A 26,796-nucleotide genomic window follows, 5' to 3' on the forward strand; every position below is an offset into this window, starting at 1 on the left:
CAACAAAACAAAAGGAAAAGTCGATGAGTCAAAACCCGGCAAACCTTTGGCCAACGCAAGGCTAGGTCATTATTTCCGATCAAGGAGGATGAACAAGCTAGTGGGTAGAGGGCATGTTTGATAGGTCTGATAATTAACTCTCTACCTATTGTGAATCCTGCCTAAAAGGAAAAATGACTAAATCTCCTTTTAAGTAGAAACCTGAGCGTAGTCAGAATCTGTTGGATTTTTTGGAAAATCCATAACAGATGTTTTTGTGGTCCATTTAGAAGTAGGTACTCAACATGGCCACATGACTACCTTCAGTACCTTTTACTGATGATTATGTCAAGGTATGGGTATTTATATTTTAATGAAATATAAGTCTGAAGGCCATTTGAAAGGTTCAAAAGAAATTCAAGGCTGCAAGTAGAAAACAAGCTAGGTAAAAGTATTAAAAGCACTTCGATCGGATCGAGGTGGAGAAGACTTGAGTACCCACGAGTTTTTCTGGACTATTCTGAAAGAGAATGGGATTCTCTCTCAAGTGGACTCCTCCTATGACACCACAGCTTAATGGTGTATCGGAGCGTTCGTAATCGCTAACTTTGTTTGGAACATGGTTCGATCTATGAATGAGGCTTCACGTGAAGCTTCCACCTTCGTTTTGGGGCGCGGGATATGCCCGCTTGAAACGGCGGTATTGTTGTTGAACAACGTCCACACTAAAGCAAGTGGACCAAAACACCATAACGAGTTATGGAATGGCAAAGCTCCTAAGTAATTTCCGTACTTGAGGATTTGGGGATGATCCTGCTTTACGTGAAGCGGACAGTGGGAGATAAAAGTTGGATAGTCCGATCCAGCTTATGTTATTTTGGTTAGGGTATCCGAGAGAATTCAAACGGATATTAATTTCTATTATCCTTCTGAAAATCAAAGGTGTTTGTTTCTAGGAATGCCACCTTCTTTGAGAAGGGAGTTTCTTATTGGATAAGAAAGGCCGAGATGATGGAACTCGTTAGAAGTTCCTGAATGAAGAACCCGAAATACAAAATAACGATCCTAACACCTCATGGAAACCATTGCTGAACACGCCCTGAACCTAGAAGATCCGAGAGGACTTCTAGAAACCTCCTATTTCGATATGGTCTTCATCTTGAAGGGGATCAAGATGAACCCCAGACATTGGATGTGATCCAAGAAACTTCAAGGAAGCAATTTTCTGATGCGGATTCAAATTTATGGCTTTGAAGCTATGCAAGTCAGAATTGGATTCGATGCATACAAAACCAAGTTTGGTCTTTAGTAGATCCTCCCGATGGAAATTGTTCCAATAGGTGTAAATGGATCTACAAAATGAAAGCTTGGGCCTGATGGTAAGGTCTTGACCTACAAGTGCGCGATTTGGTGCGAAAGGCTATACTCAAAAGCAAGGAGTTGACTATGAATGAAACCTTTTTCACCAGTTGCAAATTGTTCAAAGTCCATAAGGAATCCTTATTGCCATAGCTGCATGGTATGACTATGAGATATGGCAAATGGATGTGAAGACTGCTTTTCTTAATGGAGAACATTAAGGACGGAAATCTATATGAAGCAGACTGAAGGGTTCACATCCATGGGAAGCGAGCATAAGGTATGCAAGCTTCAGAGATCAATTTAATGGTCTAAAACAAGCATCAAGAAGTTGGAAACCAGAAATTTGATGAAACAATAAAAGAGTTTTGGTTTTCATCAAGAACCTCCCGGAGGAAACCTTGCGGTGTACAAAGAAAGTAGTTAAGGATGTTGTGACATTCTTAGTACTTTATGTTGATGACATCCTAACTCATAGGGAATGACGTAGGGGGAATTTTTTTTTTTTTGGTTGCAGTCAACAAAGATATGGTTATCAGGTAGATTCTCGATGAAGGATTTGGGTGAGGCATCCTACAATTCTTGGGATACAGATCTATAGAGATAGATCTAAGAGAATGATAGGACTCACCCACAATCAAACCTACATCGGACACCATATTGAAACGGTTTTCAATGGATGGATCCAAGAGAGGACATCTACCCAGTGTGTCATGGAGTTGTCTCTATCCAAGTCTATGATGTCCCAAGAGTGATGCAGAGATAGCGAATATGAACACATGTACCAAATGCCGTCAGCTATAGGTAGTATCGATGTATGGGATGATATTCTACTACGACCGGATGTAGCATTTGCTCTGAGTGTCACGAGCAGATATCAGTCTAATCCTGGTCAAATGCATTGGAAAGCCGTGAAGGACATTCTTAAGTAACTTGCAAGGACTAAGAATATGTTCATGGATCTATGGAGGAAGAGAACTTCAAATTGGGAAGGCTATACCGACTCTAGCTTTCAAAGTGACGTGGATGACTCGAAGTCAACCTCTGGGAGTTTGTTATTCATGACTCCAATGGCGGTGCTGTCTCTTGGAAGAGTCCAAGCAGGACACCACAGCGGATTTCCCACCATCAACCTAGGCTGAATACATTGCAGCATCATGCTGCTGCTAAAAGAGGGCCGTTTGGATGACGGAATTTCGTTCCAAGAGTTGGAGCGTCATGCCTGAAATTTGTTGGTCCAGTCCCGGTGTACTCTGCGACAACAACAGGGTTGCCCGTTGCTCAAGCAAAGGAACCAAAGGTCTCATCAAGATCCAACACACGTACTGAGGAAATACCACATCATCCGGGAGGATTGTGGAAAGAGGAAGGACATCACTGTCGAAACTGAGTGGCCATCTGCAGACAATATCGCTTAGATCCGCTTAACTAAGCCCTTGCCAGGTACCATTGTTTGACCAAAATCATCGCGAAGCAATGGGTCTACGTAGTATGACTAGGTTGGCTATAGGGCAAGTGAGAGATTGAAAGAGTGGGTTCCCCTTAAGCCAACATGTGGCTATGGGGCTTTGATGACTTTTTGTACAAGACGATCTTTTGTTTAATGTAATTTACACATTTTATTAATGGCAATGACTTTATATTACTATCATATTGTTATAATTGTGTATATACTATTGTTGTTTTGATAAAAGACCTTGAATATACCATAGTGTATGTAAGATGTGGTAGAACATGGAGATGCCTTTATTTTTTTTCTATCATGAAATACATCTTATAGTCACATGTATAATTCTAAACTGTTTCTAGTCGATTGAGCCCGATCCGATAATAAGGTATATATGGATCGCTCCGGAGTTTTGAGACCTTAGGGGAATTTGGCGATGCGGAGTACCAAACCACGTTTCATCATTGGTAGGGAACATGGAGATGTTCGAAGGCATGCAAATGGATATTCATAGGATGAATAATCGAACTACCCTATCCGGACTTTCCAAGTGTTATCACTTATCGAGTGGATAAAGTCCGCGGTTTTGGTTGTACACCATTAGTCCTTACGACTTGAAACATCATGGAGACTCTATATGCTAGTGCTGTGCTTTGACTCGTTTAACGACTCTAGGGGGTCATCAGTGTCGAGATTGGGTACAGTTACGACACATATAGGAGTCGAAGCATTGTTGTCAAGGATTCACCACATACTTGCGAGTGTGGATATCCTATGCGATCTGAGGAGATATTAGTTGTGACTAATCTCTGCCCAGAGACTTGATGTATTAAGAAAAGGTTTTCTTAGTAGCACATGCGATGTCACTAATTTGATCTTCAAGATGTATTGCATTATCGAATCTTGAGCGACTCGCGATATACCTTTGGTTGTTGATTCGATCGGGATATATGGATGAAGGGACCGTACTGTACGCTAACCAAAATCTACTGGTTCTTGTAGGCACTATCAGTGATACCTAGGGAATCATGGGGCGATGTTGCTAGGCGCTTTACCATGATTCGTTGGGCAAGTCGGAAATCGTTGTTCCGAGTCACAAGGAGTTGTGAGCCAACGGCTAGCTGTATCCCTGAACCATTGAGGGTCACACAGTGTAATGGAGTTTTAATCCCCGTTGAGATAGTTAAATTTAAAGAGTTAAATTTAATGAATAAAGAAGTTGGACTTCTTAATTAAGAGTAAGGGAGTAGGATTTCCTAAAATGACATAGGGATGGGCATTTTTGGAAACCACTGAATTCGGATTCAGGAAAATTTATTTTGACTTTAAAATGTGCAGAAATGGTTTCTGTGCACATTGGTGAAATCGGTTCATCAATCGGAGTCACGATGAATTTTATATTAATTTCTGAACGTGCGGGCTTTGCTTGTCGGGCCTGAACTTATGACTAATGGGCCCTAAGGTGTTAGTGGCCTGCATTATAAATAAGTTATTACAGTACAGAAATTACACACAACAGGTCATTATTGAGAGACAGGATTTTCGAAAATAAACCCTAGCCTCCTCTCAAGTTTTCGGCCGCCCCCCCCTTTGCTCTGTCAGAGAAATTTCCGGTCTGTGATTTTGAATCGCAGTCTGAAATAACGAATCAGATTCGTTTAATCTCTTCGCAGAAAAACTTCTGATAGATTTTCTAGTGCAATCTATCAGAGGGATTTAAACCTCATTCGTGGACCTGATTGAAGGAGTTCATCAGTTCCTGGGAGATACAAGAAGCGCAGAGAAATCTGTGTGGTGTCCATTAATCTCGCTTCGAGATTGAAGGTAAAATTTAATTAATTGTTATTTGAATTTTACACACATTATAATTTAATCGTTGAACGGTTGATACCCACACCATGGAATTGTTCCATGATAAAATTTTTAAACTTCCGCTGCACCGGGTATCAATCGTGATTGATCTGACCGCCAGTTTTCCCAACAGAATCTTCATAAATATGGTAAATATTACAAACTAAAAATGTTTTGAACGGTGATTATGTATACTGATTGATAATTTTGCATGAAAATTTGAAGAAAAAGTTAAACTCTTCACAATTTAGATGTTATATTTATGTATATTTATACAATAATAATTGGGATCTAATCAAAATTGGAAATGTATTCTATTTTTTTTTTTATTTTATTCTTTTTATTAGGTTGAAATTTCATTAGCTATTTTGTTCTTTTTTTTATTACGGATATTACATAAATAAATCTATTTCTATTATTATAGATAAATATATGTAAATATTTATATGGTTTATATTATATATATATATATATAGATTATATTTTATTTTATTATAGCAAATTGAATATTTACAGCTTTATATATGCAATGATTATGGAAAATCGTTTTAATATATTTTTTTTAAAATTTGAACCTTCATATATATGGTAAATATGACAAACTAAAAATTTATTGAACTGTGATTATGTATACTTACTGATAATTCTGCATGAAAATTTGAAGAATTAAACTCTTCACAATTTAGATGTTTAATATTTGTTTATTTATACAATAATATTTGGATCTAATCAAATTGGAAATGTATTCTATTTTAGTTATTATTTTTTATTTTATTATTTTATTGACCGGTTGAAATATCATTACTTTTTGTTTTTTTTTATTATGGAAATTACATAAATAAATCTATTTATATTATACATAAATATATGTATATATTTATATAAATCTATAAATTTTCGTATATCTATTTCTATTTCATATGTCTTTTTTTTGTAAACAATTTCTTTTTTATCTTTGTCCAAAATCTTTAATATTATATATGTAGATTGTCTTGTATTTTATTATAACAAATTAATATTTGTAGCTCTATGTATGCTATGATTATGAAAAATCGTTTTAATATATTCTTTTAAAATTTGCACCTTCAAAAATATGATAATTATTGGAAACTAAAAATTTTTTTGTTAATAATGTTCAATTTTCATTCGTGTTCAAACTTTCATATTTTTAAATATAATCTTTGTATTTTAACAAAGAAAAATCAACCTCCGAAATTAAAGACTTTTTAAATGTTAAAAATAAATTAAGTTATTCTTTCATTTACGGTAAATTTCATATATAATAATTATTAAATATTCTAATTTTATTGTATTATTAAATAAATATATTAATTATTACAAATTTTATATATTAAAGCATTTATTTAATATGTAAGGATTCCTAAAAATTATTGAATTTGTGTAGAGTAATTAAGCAAATTTAAAATTATAATTTATTTATTATATATTTGTAGTATTTATTTATCTACATTTCAAAGTGAAAATTTTTAGTAAAAGAAAATGTTATAAAATATGTAATTTTCGTAAATTATATGAGTTATCTTCATAAATTATATGTTTATATATATATATATATAATATAATGTATGAAAAGAATGGAAAATTTAGTTGCATATAGAACACAAATTGAAATAAGCTTTGTTTGTTTTTTTGTTTATCTAATTTTTTTGTCTGAATTTTAATATTTTTTTCAAAAACTAAGTTATTATATATATATATATATATATATATATATATATTATGCAAGAGACCCTTAGGTATGCCAAAATATTAAAAAAATATTTTTAAAAAAACATACACATTAAAAATGTTTCTCTCCACTATCTCTATTTTTTTTCTTATTTATTTAATTATTTCTATTTAATATATAATACATTCATTTTATTTATCTATTTTATTGCTATAAATTTATAAGATTTTTTAATTGAATTTAATTATTAAAAAAAAACTTTTGTCACACACATTGTAACGTCCGAAAATTTGCTAACGTAAATCCGCATGCATAACTAGGAGATTTAAATATTTAAAATAATGTGAAAAATGTGTTAAATTAATTTTATTAGTTATTATGTGAATTATGTGATTTATTTGCATGTTTTAAATATTGTTTTCGGCATTTAAATCGGTATGATGTGATTTATAAATTTATTTGAGAAAGCTTATTTTGATGATCGCGTAGGCGGGACCGTGGACGAACGAGATGTTTGTTTTCACCCAAAATATTTTATGAGATTTTTAGGAGCCTTAAAATATTTTTTTAAGGTATAATTGAAGAAAATTATGGTATTTATATATATGTATATTTGTGTTGGGATCGGTTCAGAGGGTAGAGGGGGGTGAATACACTCTGAAACTTATTTCTTTCTTTTCAAAAATGATCAAGTGAAGTTTAGTTCACTTAATCTGTTTTCTCAACTTCTAAAACGGTTTGAAACAACTTAAATAGTGCGGAAATAGTTCAGAGGTTTTAGTGATGCAAAGGCAAGTTATAACACGATGTATGAGCAATATATAAGATAAAATATGCAAGTAAAGACTAAGGCACGATTTATGGAAGTTCGAAGGCTTAATCCTTCTACGTCTCCCCTTCTTCCACTTAGGAAGGAATTCACTAGAAGAATTTGGTTATTACAACGTCTTGCAATACACCCACTTCAGACTTAGGACTTATCCAATGCCTAATCCGAAACTCCTAAGATTTACACAGATAAGATTCTCAGTTCTTATCAGACTGGAGAAGCTTTCAGAGTAGCTTCAAGTCTCTTCAATAATGAATACAGTCCGGTTGAGCTTCTCAAACTGCAGAGCGGTCGAGAGGCTTGGAAACCCTAGGATGATCCTTGAAGATCAGATATGTAAACTGTAGGCGAGGGTTTATTTGAGCAGCAAGTGAATGATCTTGTAAGTGTGCTCAAGTATTGCCTCAGTATATCAGATGAGGACTTCTGATAGTATTCAAGTGATTGAGTTGATTGAGATTTTTTGTGTTGCTTGTCTTCTTTTCACTTCTTGAGCAATCTTCCCTTTATATAGGTCAATCATCAACGTCTTTATTTTGAACGTTCTGATGCTGCATTGAATGCACATTTAATGCTTCATAAATGCATTGATGATTCTGCATGAAGATCGTACACTTCTTTAAATGCAGACAACTTCCAGGGTCCAAAATTGGTATAAACGGTCGAATGCTTTATCTGTAGCCATTCTGCGTTTTTTCCATTTTAGTGCAACCTGTTGTCTCGATGCAAGAGTCAACAGATCTTCTGATACGCCGGTTCTGCTTTTGATAAAAGATCTTGCAATGAACGTCTTGTCTCAAGTATTTGTCTTGAGATATCTTGATAAGCGGTTGGCATTCTACCGGTAGATAGATTTATCCTCTGCTGGTTTGAATAACCAGTCGATAGGCTTGTGACTGCAACTGGTCGAGAGACAAAGGCGGTTGACAAGCTTCCGGTAGATAACTTGAAGGGTTTAGACGGTTGCGGTAGGAGTTGTAGTAGATTCCTGAAATACAAAAGATTGGCAGCACATTCCTATACAATGAGTTATTGTTTGTTATCACCAAAATGTCGGATTCAACAATTTCCCCCTTTTTGGTGATGACAAAACTTAAGTGCTCCGAAAACAATATGAAAGCATTAAAATGAACTTCATTGAGAGAATGAATTTCATTAATTACAATAAGCATTCTTATTACACCTACTGAAGAAAAACAAAATGAGATACAGCTGCGATAAGTAAAGAAGAGACAAGTTGTTCATCTTTTGAACCAACTGGATTGTGAGTGATGGCTATGGCACTTGTATTGTCACAGTAGATTGGAGCTTCACTCGACCAGATTCCATAATCATTAAGCTGCTGTTGAATCCAGAGTATTTGAGCACAACAGCTGCCAGCATCAAGGTATTCTGCTTCGGCGGTCGAGGTAGCAATTGATGTCTGCTTCTTACTTGACCACGAAATTAGTCTATCTCCAAGGAATTGGCATGTGCCACTTGTACTTTTGCGATCAATTCTACAACCTGCATAATCTGCATCTGAATAGCCAATAAGATTAAGATTTGAATCTTTGGGATACCAAAGACCCACATTAGTAGTTCCTTTAATATATTTAATTATTCGTTTGGCGGCAATGAAATGAGATTGCTTAGGTGCTGCTTGAAATCTAGCACATAAACAAACTGAATACATGATATCCGGTCGACTGGCAGTCAAATAAAGCAATGAGCCAATAAGGCCTCGATACATTGTTACCTCGACCGGGATTCCCCCTTCATCTTTATCAAGCTTGATTGATGCACTCATGGGGGTAGATACAGTTGAGCACTGTTCCATTCCAAACTTCTTTACCAATTCCTTGGCATACTTGGATTGATTGATAAATATTCCAGTTTCAAGTTGTTTCACTTGCAATCCAAGAAAGAAATTTAGCTCGCCCATCATGCTCATTTCAAATTTCTCCTGCATCATCTTAGAGAACTTTGAGCACAACTTGGGGTTAGTTGACCCAAATATAATGTCATCAACATAAATTTGTACTAGTAACACATGATCACCTTTTACAAATTTAAACAAGGTCTTATCGACCGTTCCAATTTGGAAATCATGTTCCAGTAAAAATTTTAGTAATGTATCATACCATGCACGCGGTGCTTGTTTTAATCCATAGAGGGCTTTGTCAAGTTTATAGATATATTGAGGATGAGTAGGATTGACAAAACCTGGTGGTTGTTCAACGTACACCTCTTCTTGAAGTAGACCATTGAGGAATGCAGACTTGACATCCATTTGATAAACTTTAAAGTCCTTGAAAGCTGCATAGGCAAGAAAGATGCGGATTGCTTCTAGTCTTGCAACTGGCGCGAAGGATTCCTCAAAGTCTATGCCTTCTTCTTGTCTGAATCCTTGTGCAACAAGCCGAGCTTTGTTACGCACAACAGTGCCATGTTCATCGAGCTTGTTACGAAACACCCATCTAGTTCCAATCACATTTTGATTTTCCGGTCGAGGAACTAGATGCCAACATTGTTGCGGGTGAATTGATTCAACTCTTCTTGCATAGCTTCAATCCAGCTGGCATCTGATAGAGCTTCATCTATCTTCTTGGGCTCTACCTGAGATATGAAAGCTGCATGCAAGAATTCATTAATCATTTGACCACGTGTTTTTCGAGGAGCAGAAGGGTCACCTATGACCAACCCAGGTGGATGATCTTTGTTCCACCTAAAATAATTCCTTAAAGGGTTGTCATCAATTGGTTGACGAACGTCCTCGTTTACTGGATCACCATTGGCAGGAGGATCGTTATCAACCGGTGGATCCTCTTCTGGCCTTGTTTGATCACACACGGTAGAGGAAACTGGATCATCCTTCTTTGGAGGATATGGATCACTGTCACTCTCTTCCTGTAGATTTGTGTTTTCCAGTCTATGACTCAGATCATTTATGCTCCCTTGAGTTTGTTCTGTACAAAGAGTAGATTCATCAAAAACAACATGAATGGTTTCCTCGACCGTTAGTGATCTTTGATTGAACACTCGATAAGCTCTGCTAACGGCTGAGTAACCAATAAAAGTTTCTTCGTCTGCTTTGGCATCGAAGGCTGTCAAATGATTTTTGCCATTGTTGTGGATAAAGCATTTGCACCCAAAAATTTTGAAGTATGAAATATCAGGTTTTGTGCCATTCCAGATCTCATATGGAGTTTTGTTAAATCGTTTATTAATCATAGATCTGTTTTGAGTATAGCAAGCTGTGTTAACTGCTTCTGCCCAAAGCCTTTTGAGAAACATTTGAATCAGCAATCATAGTTCTGGCTGCTTCTTTTAAAGTACGGTTCCTTCTTTCAGCCACCCCATTTTGCTGTGGGGATCTAGCAGCTGACAACTCATGCTTGATTCCCTGATCATCTAGATAAGTCATAAGAGTGGTGTTTAAAAATTCAGTCCCTCTATCACTCCTGATTCTATCTATCACAGTAGATTGTTCATTTTGCAAGAGTTTAAAAAGCTTAATCAGGTGAGGTGCAGTTTGATCTTTTGAAGAGAGAAAGATGACCCAAGTAAATCGAGAAAAGTCATATATAACAACAAGAGCATATCTCATTCCCCCTATGCTTCTTACTGGTATAGGACCAAATAGGTCCATGTGAAGTAAATCTAAGAATTTGGAAGAAGACATACACCCTTTATTTTTAAAGGTTGCTCTCACCTGCTTTCCTAGTTGACAAGCAGGACAAACTTTGTCTTTTATAAAATCTCCTTCAGGCAGACCAGAAACCAAATCATGCTTCCTCAAGTTAGAGATGGACTTAAAATTTAGATGATTTAACCGCTTATGCCACAACCAATGTTTATCATGATGAGCAGTAAGACAAGTAGGTGAAGAAATATGTGAGCAAGACCAGTTTACCTTGTAGGTGTTTAGGTCTCTTACACCGGTCATAAGAGTCTCACATTTGTCATTTTTGATGATGCAAGTGTGTTTGTGAAACTCGACCGAATGATCATTGTCACATAGTTGACTAATACTTATCAAATTATAGCACAGTTTGTCAACAAGCAACACATCTTTAATAATGATGTTACCATGGATAATCTTACCGTTACCCACGGTTTTACCTTTGGAGTTGTGTCCAAAGCTGATCTTTGGTCCTTTGCACAGCACAACTTCTGTTAGAAGTTCTGAATTCCCTGTCATGTGCCGTGAGCAACCACTATCTAAGTACCAGGTAGTGTCCTTGATAGAAGTGGCCTTCTCGCCCGTTTGGACTTTTAGTACCTGCAAAAAGTGAAGAACTTTTGGTACCCATATCTAGTAGGGTCCAGGTCGGATTAGCCCTTTCGGGACCCACACCTGGAACACCCTTACAGGTTTGCCCGTGTGTGTGTCCAGAAATCTGTGCGGTCGATAAGCAGTAAATGTGTGTGCTTGTGAGGTTGCTGTGTGCTGCTTGCCTTTTTTATCTTTATCAGTTAGCCTGTACCTCTTTTGAACTGGCCTGCAATTAAAGTACTGGTAAGGCTTCTCCTTTGACCATCTTCTCTTAGAGTAGTTAGACTCATTCCATGGCCTTTTGAAATTAGATTGGTTTCCCTTTCTTCTTTCATTAGGTTTTGGTTTAATCCAAGTTCCTCTTTGATTAGAGATCTGGGGATCCACATATCCCAGCCCTCTATGCTTAGAGCTTCGTTCGTTAGATACTTTCTGATTTTTGTCAAAGTTGCACTCATCATGTTCATATATCGTGCTGGACCTGATAAATCTTATTTTGTTAAGATTGCCTTTGTCCAGGCTTGACTGAATACAAGATTCCATAGACTGTTCATTTGTTCCAAACCCTAGACCGGTTTTGTCATGTGCCGGTCTTTGGATTTCTTGAATCTTGTCAATGGTTACAGAAGATTTATTCCAAGCCTTAATTATTTCAAGTAGTTTTTTGTTCTCAGTCAAGGTTGCTTGGAACACTCTTTTCAAGGTGTCATTCTCAGTAGCCAGCAGACTTAGCTTGACCTTAAGACCATCAAGCTCTTTTCGCTGCATGCAGCTTGATTCGCTTGACTTATCTTTTAGGTCAGCTCTTTCTGCCTTTACCTCCTCGAATTCCTTGGATAATGCTTTGTATTCATTAGCCATTTCGTGTAAAGCAGTAACTAGATCACTGTGAGTAAATTCAGGTGAACCAAAGTCAAATACCTCCTTAGCTTCTTCTTCGATGTCAGCCATAAGGCATTCCACCTTTTCATCATCGCTGTCATCTGAAGAGCTTCCGGTATTGGGGTTGTCAGAGTCAGACTCAGCCCACTTGCTTTTGCTTTCGTCTGCTACTAGAACCCTTTGGTCTCTTCCTTTTCTAAACGTCCTCTTGTCCTCCTTGCCCCTTCTTCTTTCGAAGAATTGCTTCTGATCATTTCTCTTAGGCTTGGTGCAATCTACAATGAAGTGGCCTGGCTTGCCACAGTTAAAACAAGTAGGACCATCGTCTGTATGATCCGATTTATGATAATTTTTAAATTTAGAATTGTTTTTACGCATAAATCTACCAAATTTCTTGACAAAGAGTGTCATGGCTTCGTTGCTGATTTGCTCAGCTGATCTCTTTGGAGCTTCCTCGACCGGTGGACGCATCACCGTTGAGGTTAAGGCCTTGGTTGGTTGAGAGGTAGATGGTTCATCTTCTGTCCTCATGTTGAGCTCGAACTCGTAGGCTTTGAGATCTGCAAAGAGATCATGCAGTTCAACCTTGCTTAAGTCTTTTGACTCCCTCATGGCCACTATCTTGATCTCCCATTCTTTGGGCAAAGCTCTCATAACCTTCACAGCAATTTCACGGTTAGTATAAGTTTTTCCTAAAGCAATAAGATCACAAATGATACTACTGAACCGTTCATCAAATTCAGCCATGGTTTCCCCTGGCTTCATTTTGGCATTGTCATATTTTTGAATGGCCATGGTGAGCTTGTTTTACTTGGTCTGGTCATTTCCTTCACACAGCTGAGTGAGCTTCTCCCAAATCTCCTTTGCTGTGGAGCATGACTTGATTTTGCTGAACATGTTCTTGTCCAGTGTTTTGTATAGGATGTCCCGGGCCACATTGTCAAGATTGGCCTTCTTTTTGTCCTCATTAGTCCACTCAGCTCTTGGTTTCTCAATCATTTGTCCTGCACCAACGGTTAGAGCTGGGTTGACCTTCATGATTTTTATAGGACCGTCTGTTATGACATATAGCATGTCATCGTCCTGTGCTGCAAGATGTGCCTGCATGCGAATTTTCCAGTCATCATAATCTTCTTTAGAAAACATAGGAATTTTGTTGAAAGAAGTCATGATTTTAAAACTTTAGATCAGCAGTTGAGAAAGGAACCCGCTCTGATAACACTTGTTGGGATCGGTTCAGAGGGTAGAGGGGGGGTGAATACACTCTGAAACTTATTTTCTTTCTTTTCAAAATGATCAAGTGAAGTTTATTTCACTTAATCTATTTTCTCAACTTCTAAAACGGTTTGAACAACTTAAATAGTGCGGAAATAGTTCAGAGGTTTTAGTGATGCAAAGGCAAGTTATAACACGATGTATGAGCAATATATAAGATAAATATGCAGTAAAGACTAAGGCACGATTTATGGAAGTTCGAAGGCTTAATCCTTCTACGTCTCCCCTTCTTCCACTTAGGAAGGAATTCACTAGAAGACTTTGGTTATTACAACGTCTTGCAATACACCCACTTCAGACTTAGGACTTATCCAATGCCTAATCCGAAACTCCTAGATTTACACAGATAAGATTCTCAGTTCTTATCAGACTGGTGGAAGCTTTCAGAGTAGCTTCAAGTCTCTTCAATAATGAATACAGTCCGGTTGAGCTTCTCAAACTGCAGAGCGGTCGAGAGGCTTGGAAACCCTAGGATGATCCTTGAAGATCAGATATGTAAACTGTAGGCGAGGGTTTATTTGAGCAGCAAGTGAATGATCTTGTAAGTGTGCTCAAGTATTGCCTCAGTATATCAGATGAGGACTTCTGATAGTATTCAAGTGATTGAGTTGATTGAGATTTTTCGTGTTGCTTGTCTTCTTTTCACTTCTTGAGCAATCTTCCCTTTATATAGGTCAATCATCAACGTCTTTATTTTGAACGTTCTGATGCTGCATTGAATGCACATTTAATGCTTCATAAATGCATTGATGATTCTGCATGAAGATCATACACTTCTTTAAATGCAGACAACTTCCAGGGTCCAAAATTGGTATAAACGGTCGAATTCTTTATCTGTAGCCATTCTGCGTTTTTTCCATTTTAGTGCAACCTGTTGTCTCGATGCAAGAGTCAACAGATCTTCTGATACGCCGGTTCTGCTTTTGATAAAAGATCTTGCAATGAACGTCTTGTCTCAAGTATTTGTCTTGAGATATCTTGATAAGCAGTTGGCATTCTACCGGTAGATAGATTTATCCTCTGCTGGTTTGAATAACCAGTCGATAGGCTTGTGACTGCAACCGTCGAGAGACAAAGGCGGTTGACAAGCTTTCGGTAGATAACTTGAAGGGTTTAGACTGTTGCGGTAGGAGTTTGTAGTAGATTCCTGAAATACAAAAGATTGGCAGCACATTCCTATACAATGAGTTGTTGTTTGTTATCACCAAAAATGTCGGATTCAACAATTTGTGTGTCCATTTTTATCCAAAATAAGTCATTTTAATGACTTTTAATAACTTTTAAAAATACCCTATTTTTATATTTCGGGATTTAAGTTAAATATCAGATTTAATTATTTTGTATTTAAGAGTTTTAAGTTTATTTTATTTTATTATATAATTAGTTAATATCTTAAGCTTGTTATATTAAAGATTTAACCTAAATTATTTTCCCTAAAACTCTATCCCTATCTCACGCCAAAACTCTCTTAGCCGCCTCCATAAATCTTCAGAAAATTTTCCATCGTCAAGAATGCATCACACACAATTTTCTTGAAGTTTTTCGGCAAGGATTTTCAAGCCGTTCGTTCTGGCGAGCCCGATACGCGTTGATTTCTTTGTTTTGGTCCAAATCTTTAATAAGGCACGTTTGATTTCCATTCTTGAACACCATTTAGATCATATACACTTATTTTAACATGAATGATTGTTGAATGCATGTGTTCTTCAGATTTGAATGAGTTTTTATCATAGTTCATGCATGTTCACGGTTTTGAGTATGTGACCCGTTTTGTTTGGCATCATGTCCAACCATGGTTGTTCGGGTCTGCTGCTCCGCTGTCAGGGGTCTGAGTCGAGGTCCTTAGGGTTGATTTAGCAAGGTGGTTCAGACCTATAGGTGGCCGGGTAGGCTACTGGGCGTGGGGTGCGTACAAGGAAGACGCATGGTGATGATGCGTTTGGGTCTTCGTTCTAGTTCATGGTCGGACCAGGGATGGACTGAGGGCTAAGGGTTCGAGTTAGGGCTTGGTCTTGGAGAAGGCAAGAGAAGGGGCTGGGCGTGAGTCAAGCAGCAGGTGGTTAAGGGTTGATAGTAGCAAATCGCGGCACCTTCGGGATTCCCGAATCGTGTGTCGCTAGGGCAGTGTAGGGATCGGTTCAAGGCGAGGCTTGGTTCGTTGGAACCGTCCAGACGTGGGCTACGTCTGGGCAGTAGAGCTCCGGCTACACGGCCGTGTTGTGCAGGTCACGTTGGGTATTGGGGAAGTGGGCCGTGGGTTTGGGGTGTTCTTGGGCCGGGCTTGGGTCCTTGGATCCGGGTCCGGTTCGGGTCTAAATGTATGGGTCAAATTATTTTTAGTCCGGGTCTAGATTTTTTTTTAATAATTAGGCTTGGATATTTTATTTTAATTAATTAAGTGTTTATGTTAGTAATTTATGGGTTGGACTTGATTAAATTAATTAATCGGACTAATTTAATTGGCTTAAAGTATGTTTTAAGTGAGCCCATTAGTTTTCCATGGGCCTGGGGGCCCATAAAACTTAATGGGCCAGGTCAGGTTGGGCTTTTGAGTTTTTGAGTCAGTTTAGGAATTTTTTGGTTTAAGTCAAGGGGTCAGGAGCTCGAACAAGTCCTTGAAAAAATAAATGTCTGTAAATATATATTTAATTCATTCATGCATTTTTATTAGATATATAAGTATGATTTTTAAGAAAATAAATTAAATATATATTTACGGACAAATTTTCATGAAATAAAGAAATAAATGAGATTTTTTTAAGTTCATGCATCATGTAAGAATTTTTATGATAAATTTAAATGTATGTTAAGAAAAATATATTTTTATGGAAGTTGAAGTGAAGGTGGAAAGTGATGTGGTTGGAGGCCAGGATACCTGGATCCGGTGACCTTCCTAATGATGTATAAGTATGATGAGCTTATGGATCCAGCTGAGAGGGCTGGTGAAGTGGCAGCACAGAGGTGGAAACTCCATCGCCGCGTACGTTGGTTTATAGATTGATCAATCACTCAGTATGATGCCACCGACATGGATAAGAACTGTTGAGAACTAAGAAATCATGATATGTTATTTTTACGAAAATTATAAAGTATGATGAATTATGTTATAGCATGATGATTTAGAAGTATGATTATTTATTTATGTTTATATGCATATAATTTTAAGATCATACACGTATAATTATTATTCACGTATTTTATATGATGTGTGCTTGTGTGTGGTTTCATTTTGTTATGTAAGGATAGAACGTGCTGAGCCTCTAGGCTCACTAGATTTAAATGGTGCAGGTGAACAAAATGCCAATAAGGATATTGTGTTCCCGACTGGCGGCGAGGGCGTATGAGTATCCAGGCGGCTGGAACCCGTGACCATTGCTCTAAGATGAATTTTATGTTGAGACTAGAACATTTATTTCCGCATATGATTTATTATTATAGATTTTCAGTATATGCATGGATTTTTAGATTTAAGTATTTATTTTCTAAGTTTTCATGAATTTTTGTGAAAGAAATATTATTTAGAAATTTTATTATGGCATTCTTATAAATTATTATTTAGTAATTAATTTAATTGCATGTATGTACTTTTATTGTATCTTTTGTGTATTTATATTTTAAATTAAGTAAAGTTATTTTTAAGTATGATATATATATATGTATGGGCATATATATATATTTATATTTATTATTTTATATTTTATCGTTAGAGAGTTTTAAAAAAAAAATCCAGTTGAAGTTTTAGGACGTTTCATTTGGTATCAGAGCCATGGTCCTTGGAGGGTTACTAGCTTGCTGCTCGGAGCTCAGAAGCCGCACTGCCAGTCTGTAAGTTTTAAATGATTTAAATTATGTTTTATGCATGGAACACATGACTTATGTTTTAACGATTTATGAAAGGAGAATTTAAAGTTATGACAGTCTTAAAGTTAAAAACACTTAGTTTTGCAATGCGGTTACGTGGAGAATTTACGAAAATTACAGTATGCTTTTGAGACGTATTACACACGAGGATGACTAGAATGATATACGTTTAGAAAACTAAGTTTGATAATTTATGAGATGTAAGTTTGACATTTAGATTTGTAGATTAAGTTATGAATTGCATATTTAAGTTTGACAAGTTAGAATATTTTATATATAAGTTGAATTTTAGATTTGCAAATTAAGATATGTTTTTGGGATTTAAGTTTGAAAATTAGTTATGGAAAATTTTTATTCATATGTTATTAGACGATTAAGTTAAATCAAATTTTGAGAACGAAATTCCATTTAAGGGGGAGAGAATTGTAACGTCCGAAAATTTGCTACGTAAATCCGCATGCATAACTAGGAGATTTAATAATTTTAAAATAATGTGAAAATGTGTTAAATTAATTTTATGAGTTATTATGTGAATTATGTGATTTATTTGCATGTTTTAAATATTGTTTCGGCATTTAAATCGGTATGATGTGATTTATAAATTTATTTGAGAAAGCTTATTTTATGATCGCGTAGGCGGGACCGTGGACGAACGAGATGTTTGTTTTCACCCAAAATATTTTATGAGATTTTTAGGAGCCTTAAAATATTATTTTAAGGTATCATTTGAAGAAAATTATGGTATTTATATATATGTATATTTGTGTGTCCATTTTTATCCAAAATAAGTCATTTTAATGACTTTTAATAACTTTTAAAAATCCCCTATTTTTATATTTCGGGATTTAAGTTAAATATCAGATTTAATTATTTTGTATTTAATAGTTTTAAGTTTATTTTATTTTATTATATAATTAGTTAATATCTTAAGCTTGTTATATTAAAGATTTAACCTAAATTATTCTCCCTAAAACTCTATCCCTATCTCACGCCAAAACTCTCTTAGCCGCCTCCATAAATCTTCAGAAAATTTTCTATCGTCAAGAACGCATCACACACAATTTTCTTGAAGTTTTTCGGCAAGGATTTTCAAGCCGTTCGTTCCGGCGAGCCCGATACGCGTTGATTTCTTTGTTTTGGTCCAAATCTTAAATAAGGCACATTTGATTTCCATTCTTGAACACCATTTAGATCATATACACTGATTTTAACATGAATGATTGTTGAATGCATGTGTTCTTCAGATTTGAATGAGTTTTATCATAGTTCATGCATGTTCACGGTTTTGAGTATGTGACCCGTTTTGTTTTGGCATCATGTCCAACCATGGTTGTTCGGGTCTGCTGCTCCGCCGTCAGGGGTCTGAGTCGAGGTCCTTAGGGTTGATTTAGCAAGGTGGTTCAGACCTATAGGTGGTCGGGTAAGCTACTGGGCGTGGGGTGCGTACAAGGGAGAAGCATGGTGATGATGCGTTTGGGTCTTCGTTCTGGTTCATGGTCGGACCAGGGATGGACTGAGGGCTAAGGGTTCGAGTTAGGGCTCGGTCTTGGAGAAGGCAGGAGAAGGGGCTGGGCGTGAGTCAAGCAGCAGGTGGTTAAGGGTTGATAGTAGCAAATCGCGGCACTTTCGGGATTCCCGAATCGTGTGTCGCTAGGGCGGTGTAGGGATCGGTTCAAGGCGAGGCTTGGTTCGTTGGAACCGCCCAGACGTGGGCTACGTCTGGGCGGTGGAGCTTCGGCCATTCGGCGGCCGGAGCTGGCCGGCAGCAGGCCTCAAAGACTTCTGCTACACGGCCGTGACCTGCACAATTTTTGTGCAGGTCACGTTGGGTATTGGGGAAGTGGGCCGTGGGTTTGGGGTGTTCTTGGGCCGGGCTTGGGTCCTTGGATCCGGGTCCGGTTCGGGTCTAAATTTATGGGTCAAATTATTTTTAGTTCGGGTCTAGATTTTTTTTTTAATAATTAGGCTTGGATATTTTATTTTAATTAATTAAGTGTTTAAGTCAGTAATTTATGGGTTGGACTTGATTAAATTAATTAATGATATCGGACTAATTTAATGGGCTTAAAGTATGTTTTAAGTAAGCTCATTAGTTTTTCATGGGCCTTGAGGCCCATAAAACTTAATGAGCCAGGTCAGGTTGGGCTTTTGGGTTTTTGAGCCAGTTTAGGAATTTTTGGGTTTAAGTCAAGGGTCAGCAGCTCGAACAAGTCCTTGGAAAAATAAATGTCTGTAAATATATATTTAATTCATGCATGCATTTTTATTAGTTATATAAGTATGATTTTTAAGAAAATAAATTAAATATATATTTACGGACAAATTTTCATGAAATAAAGAAATAAATGAGATTTTTTAAGTTCATGCATCATGTAAGAATTTTAATGATAAGTTTAAATGTATGTTAAGAAAAATATATTTTTATGGAAGTTGAAGTGAAGGTGAAAAGTGATGTGGTTGGAGGCCGGGATACCTGGCCCGGTGACCTTCCTAATGATGTATAAGTATGATGAGCTTATGGATCCAGCTGAGAGGGCTGGTGAAGTGGCAGCACAGAGGTGAAAACCCCACCGCCGCGTACGTTGGTTTATAGATTGATCAATCACTCAGTATGATGCCACCGATATGGATACGACCTGTTGAGAACTAAGAAATCATGATATGTTATTTTTACGAAAATTATAAAGTATGATGAATTATGTTATAGCATGATGATTTAGAAGTATGATTATTTATTTATGTTTATATGCATATAATTTTAATATCATACACGTATAATTATTATTCACGTATTTTATATGATGTGTGCTTGTGTGTGGTTTCATTTTGTTATGTAAGGATAGAACGTGCTGAGCCTCTAGGCTCACTAGATTTAAATGGTGCAGGTGAGCAAAATGCCAATAAGGATAATGTGTTCCCGACTGGCGGCGAGGGCGTATGAGTATCCAGGCGGCTGGAACCCGTGACCATTGCTCTAAGATGAATTTTATGTTGAGACTAGAAACATTTATTTCCGCATATGATTTATTATTATAGATTTTCAGTATATGCATGGATTTTTAAATTTAAGTATTTATTTTCTAAGTTTTCATGAATTTTTGTGAAAGAAATATTATTTAAAAATTTTATTATGGCATTCTTATAAACTATTATTTAGTAATTAATTTAATTGCATGCGTGTACTTTTATTGTATCTTTTGTGTATTTGTATTTTAAATTAAGTAAAGTTATTTTTAAGTATGATATATATATGTATGGGCATATATATATATATATATATATATATTTATATTTATTATTTTATATTTTATCGTTAGAGAGTTTTAAAAAAAAATCCAGTAGAAGTTTTAGGACATTTCACACATAGTGTGTGCAAATATACTAGTGGTTGATAATGTTTGGCATGTGAGCAGAATTGCAAGTGAATTTGCCTAAACTATAACCTCAAGAAATCTAACCACTCAGCATCAAACAAAGTTCCGTCTATGCTATGTCGAGAGTAGCACACATGATGCATTTTATACAACATGTTCGCGTGAATATCTTGTATAACATTGCACACAATGAGCCATCAAATAACACGGTATTCAAACTCACGGCACCCACCAAGCGTTCTCGAGTAAAACTATGTGCTTTATGATAAACAATCTTATGAAAAATTCTTGTTATATGGTTGTAACAACATTCGAAGAAAGAGCGTATCTCGACTCGGCCTTCGCATTCATTGACAGCTTGATAGCAGATAGGCTTTTATTAATCTTGATATAGGAAATATGACTCAAAAAATTTATAATATGTAGTCCTTTGTTTCCAGATTTCGAACTTGAATGTATGCATAGTCTGGAATTCCATTCAACCCCTTCCTCAGCTCTCTTTGCATGCTTCTGATATCTTTTGATATATCCAGTGTACGCCGCCATAACAAGTCGCCTTTCTGTGTAGAAACGCATTTCACGGGTCCATCTACAATCCCGATTCTTGCTAGTGTTCCCCAGTAGTGGTAAAAGATACAGTTTCTTGCAATGCCCCTGTCCTGCTGAGGCTGTATGTACTGCTATAGACATAGCATTCTGTATACTGTTATATTATAATTTCATGCGCTGACTAAAATGTAAGACTGCCTATCTTTGTGAAGCAACTCGACGATCAGGTCTTCGATCAAGTTTCTGACGTTTAGTTAGTTCCTGAGATCTGTTACAGACGCAACCAGGAAAAGGATTCGCGTAGAAATTCTCCTCTAGTCTGGGTAATTCTCCTGCTTTCCGACGGTACGGTGCTCCAACTCTGTTGGAGTGTAATTTCTTGACCTTGGATTTAAAATCTTCCCATGAGATTGAGCCCTTATCCAACAAGTCTATCAGTCCAACAAAATTCAACCTGAAATGAAGAAAAATTCAAGAAACTTTAGTTTCCAATCCATTGATCAAAGATGAATTTGGATGATGTTACTTTTATAAATGATCTAGAACAATAACCTGTCGGGGTTTATCGTCCTCCTGAATCCTTCAAATCGTCTGTGCCCCTGGACGGCTTTTGCCATATTTCCATCATACGTGTAAACAAAAACATCACTTTCCAGTGCTATGATATAGTCCAAGGCAGCAAGGCGATTCTGATAATGACTAAATGGTTGCAACTCTTCAGCTGTTGCCAGCGTAGAGTGGGAGTAAACGTTCGGGTACTCTTCTTGAAACGCATCCATGCTATTGCTACCATATATTTCTCCAGCGACAATGTATATTCTCGATGTACTGGGATATCCCATTGCCTTGAGAAATATAGCTGCCTCTCTTGGAGACAGGGGGCAGCCCCCTTGAAGTCTCTTTTCATTGCTGTCGATTTCTTTCTCTTTCCAATGCTTGACGCTGTATCTCATCACACGAAGTTCCTCGGCCTCGGAACGTGTTAAATTGTTGCTGCAACCAGTGAATGCTAGCATGTCTTTCTCATACCTAATTGGATAAAATTATGTGAATGCAAAGTAATTGTTGAAGAAATCAACTCTGTTCAATCTTTTGCTGGCACACATCCTATAGCAAATCCTGTGATGGTTGATTACCTCAAGTGAAGAGCAATGAATGGTCCTCCTTCGTCTCTCAATCTATCGACAAGTTTCTTCGCGAGGGCCTCAATTTCAGGCGTGTAGCGAAGGGCGTCATAGTTTGCATGACACCTTAGCCTCTGGATGTGTGAGGCGAGGCCATTATTCGCGAGTCGCGAGTCTGTATGAGTGAACTTGATCACCTTGTGTTTCTTTAGCTGAGGAAGAATCTCCCTTCTGTAGTAATGAGCCTGCACACGAGTTGACCAACATTAGTTAGCTCGATGCAACACGCGTTTATTGAACTCGTTGCACTACCTTAGACCAAGAAACCGGTGCTTTGATCAAAGGCTTCACTCCCGCAATCCGCGATGGCAACTTCTCAACTATATCGATATCATCTGCTAAAACTTTGATGAAATGCCTCCAATCAAAAATATCCTTGAAGCCACTGTCAAAAAATATACCAAAATCTCAGACAAGATTAACATACATTAAAAGAAATAACCGAAAGACGGTACCTAGGATCCGTCCAAAAGCTCTCATGGTCAAGTGAAGGAAGCACAAGAGTAGCATTCATAATCTTTGCCACAGCAACCATATCACATATCTGAGATCAAAATAGCATTCATTCATTCTTATGGGTGTATTCATAAACACAAGGTAACGAAATCGAACCTGTAGAAGTTCATGCAAAGGATAGTAATATTGAACTTACACCAGTTCTCATTTGATTCAATCCTCCATTGGCATGAACCAAAATGTAGCCATTCGTGGTCTCTCCCGACTCTGAAACGATTTCGAACATGTATTTATCATACCAAAAAAATGTTTTGCTGCATTTCTTTACCAAATTTTAAGGTGAAACCAGACATACTCGAGCGATTTCTTGGCCGAGAGGTACACTGGTAAAAGTCATCACTGTTCGGTTTCATCCATATTTCTTGAATCTGTCCAAAACAAAGTCTTTCCATAAACTCTAAATTCAGTAAGATCAAAAGTTCATAATTAAAAAAATAGAAACTTTTCAAGTGGTAAGTAAAGTGGGGAAAAAAGGAGCCCACTAACTCTGGAATTTTAACTCCATAAAAGCAATCGAAATTCCCGTTGGAAAATGTAAAATTTACCAGTTGTTTTTAACGTTGTTGGTGTGAAAAAAGCATAACGGTCGTCAACTAATCATTGAGCTTGGACTTTATTATAATATTTAATATTTAATAGAAATTCAAATTCCTTTCATCCAAACTGGAAAAAAAATATATGAAAATGGTGGCCGACCGTTTATATTTTTATGCATGTAAATTTAATTTAAAAGATAATATTTTTATTCATGCATATATTTTTAAAAAAGAATTTAAATTTGTTTCATAATAGAAAATCTTGGGAAATCAATAACAGAAAATCTATGAGATCAAAATATGCCAGCTTTAATGGCATTGACTCCATGATTTTTTTTTTTCCCAAATTCCACATTAATCAAACACAATATATATATATATATATATATATATATATAAAATCAAATTTATTTCCATTAAATATGCTTTAATTTAATCTCACCGGAAATTCCTTCATCTTCCGTTTCAAGCCAACATTACTGGAACTGGAAGACTTGAAATCAAAGAACTCTCCTTTAACATTAGACGAAAGACGATCATCAACGAAATTCGGCCTGACAAAATCCCCGGCGACGTGAGCCGCCGCGCCTCCGCCTCCGCCACCGCCTGCCAGCAAACAAAACTTCAGCAACGCCGTGACCGCCACCATCATCAGAAGCATCACGAAAATCATAAGCCTCGCACGTTTCCTCGACGTCAGAGAACTCAAAACTCTCCGCAAACTCGAAACGAATTCCTCCACGCACAGAATCCAATTCTCCGGCATCCTTTTACGCATAAAAAAGAACCTCACCGCCGGATGATGATGGTGATGGACGCCATTGAAATTAAACAAAGCTTCGGAATCTAAATCCATCTTCGAATACTCCAACACAACCTGCACCTGATCAGAAGACTTGTCCTTTTCTTGATCACTCGTGCACTCCGCGACACGGCGGCGTTGGTGAGTCCCGCCGCCGGCATTGACCGTGGCTCCTCCGTCCGACATTTCCCCTGGGCCGGGGGGCTATAAACAACACAAACCGGGACGAAATAGAGTCAAGAAAAACAGACGGGAAAACAACCCATTTCCCCGCAGAATTGTGAGCCGTTGCTTTGTTTTGGTGTGCAAATTAATTTGTGTTGTTTTTTGTTAACGGTGGCGGAGGAAAGAAAACACAAGTCTTGTTGCGAATATATATATGGATAGGGGACCGTAATCTAAGGGCGAAGGAGACAACTCAGATGCAGAGGATTCATGTGATTGGGCATCTCGCCTCTGATTTTGTTGTTATTCGGAGTTTGAGTTCTTGGGCATAATATACATAGCCTCCAATCACAAGTGTGAGATTTGGAAAGTTATTTAACATTTTGTGATTTCTTTATAAATAAATATAAAATAATTAGATAGGAGTATTGAGTTATTATCTCAAATGGGTTGGGACATTTGTTTGATTTCGGGTTATTTTCAAGACTTTAAATTAATTGGCATATATGCATATAGGTGGAAGTCAAAAGAGTGGTAAATGGTTCAAAGGTATTTTTTGGTGAAAAAATTAAATAATTTTTAACCCCTTCTCCAAGTGGTTGGTTTTATTTTCATTGTATTTAAGACATATTTTATATATGTTAATGTCTCTTTGCAAGCGTGGTATGTTTGTATATGTTGATCAATGAAATTTAGATATTTCGACATTGCTATAATATTGTCCACTTTGGACATAAATCTTCATGGTTTTGTTTTTAAAAACCATCCAAAAAAACTCATACCAATGAAGATATTATTCAATATATTAATCCATGATTTTTTATTCATCTTTCAATGTGAAACTTTGATTGAATACCCAACAGTATAATCTCTTATTTTAAAAAAAATTCTTTTGCTTTTAATGGAAAAAAAATCAATTATTTTGATTTATATTATAGGGGTAGTATTATAGTTTTGAAATTCTACATTGGTATGGCCGGGGTATATTAGTAATTTACTATAATGTACAATATGGGTTGTGACTTAATATATTTGACCATGGCTCGAAGAAAAAATGTAGAGAGAGTTCAACTCATAATCCATTATCAAGTACTCATCTATTTTACGAATTCGAAAAATAATTACTCTTTGCTTTGTGATAGAAAGACTACTAACAATGTAATCCAAGTGTAGTATGCAAGTTATGATATGGGAAGCCAAATTTCTATGTCGGTAAATGATCACAATTCCTTGGAGTGGTATATTGTCCACAATATGGATGATTAATATATAAAATATGGAGACACTACCAAAAACTGGGTGACGGAGAATATGAAGAACCGATTTCATACTAGAATTAATGAAAGATATAAAAGAGTTGATAGGTATCATTCTTATCAACAAAAATACATTTTTTTCGATAACTCGTCAAATAAGAATTTCAAAATTAAAATGTGCTTGACTTTGAACTATTTTGGAAAGGATGAGCACCCGGAAAGTTACCTACGATATGTACTATGAGTGAGAACATAAATACACTGAAAAACTTGTGTTAACATAGTAGGGACAATTATCAAATCTAAGGTTAATGTTACACAAGTTCTTGGATAGTAGGTATGTGAGATGTCCACATATTATAACAGTCTCATTGGACAGTTAAAATCTAACAAAACATTTTTAACATTTTTAAAGTTTTGTTTTCATACATTGCATTATTAACTGATATGTAAGTGCACACGCAATACATGTGTATAATATATATTCTATAAATATCATATTCATATACATAATATATTTTTATTATTTACAATAATTTATTTGTTTTTCATCTTTTGAAAAATAAAGAATTTTAAATATATTTCGAGTAAATCATGAACATGCTCTAATATTTCAATTAGTTTGCAAACATATTCGAGTAATTTATAAAGAATGAAATATTGGAATCCCGAAAGAATGCTAAACTTTTTGTTGGTTCTTGGATTTCAAAGCTGATCATGATTATACTAACCAATTTGTAATTTATTTAAAAATAGAATTGTTGAAAGTTGAAACCTATTTGCCCTCGTTCGTAAACACACGTAACAGGAAAAGCATTACTTGAACCATGCCCAAAATACACATTGTCCCAGATACATACATATTATTTATTTTCCATATATATATATATATACATATATATATATATATATATATATAATTATAAAGATTGAAGTGAGCACGTTGCAATGCTACAATAACGTGAAGATCTTTAAAGAAGTTT

At 36.3% G+C, this 26,796-nt stretch overlaps 1 protein-coding gene across 1 annotated transcript; it reads right to left on the minus strand.

Moving 5' to 3' along the window:
- Positions 1-21,078: 21,078 nt before the first annotated feature.
- On the minus strand, positions 21,079-24,721 carry LOC140890696 (O-fucosyltransferase 19-like). The gene is made up of 8 exons (XM_073298679.1): positions 24,033-24,721; positions 23,350-23,422; positions 23,191-23,261; positions 22,994-23,082; positions 22,791-22,923; positions 22,491-22,723; positions 21,907-22,383; positions 21,079-21,808 (listed from the first exon to the last, which is right to left on the minus strand). The coding sequence occupies exons 1-8, from the start codon at positions 24,576-24,578 to the stop codon at positions 21,553-21,555; spliced, it is 1,878 nt and encodes a 625-aa protein (XP_073154780.1). The 5' UTR covers positions 24,579-24,721; the 3' UTR covers positions 21,079-21,552.
- Between the last annotated feature and the right edge of the window lie 2,075 nt (positions 24,722-26,796).

Source organism: Henckelia pumila, chromosome 3, assembly GCF_033568475.1.
Source record: "Henckelia pumila isolate YLH828 chromosome 3, ASM3356847v2, whole genome shotgun sequence".
In the NCBI taxonomy this organism is placed as follows: domain Eukaryota; kingdom Viridiplantae; phylum Streptophyta; class Magnoliopsida; order Lamiales; family Gesneriaceae; genus Henckelia; species Henckelia pumila.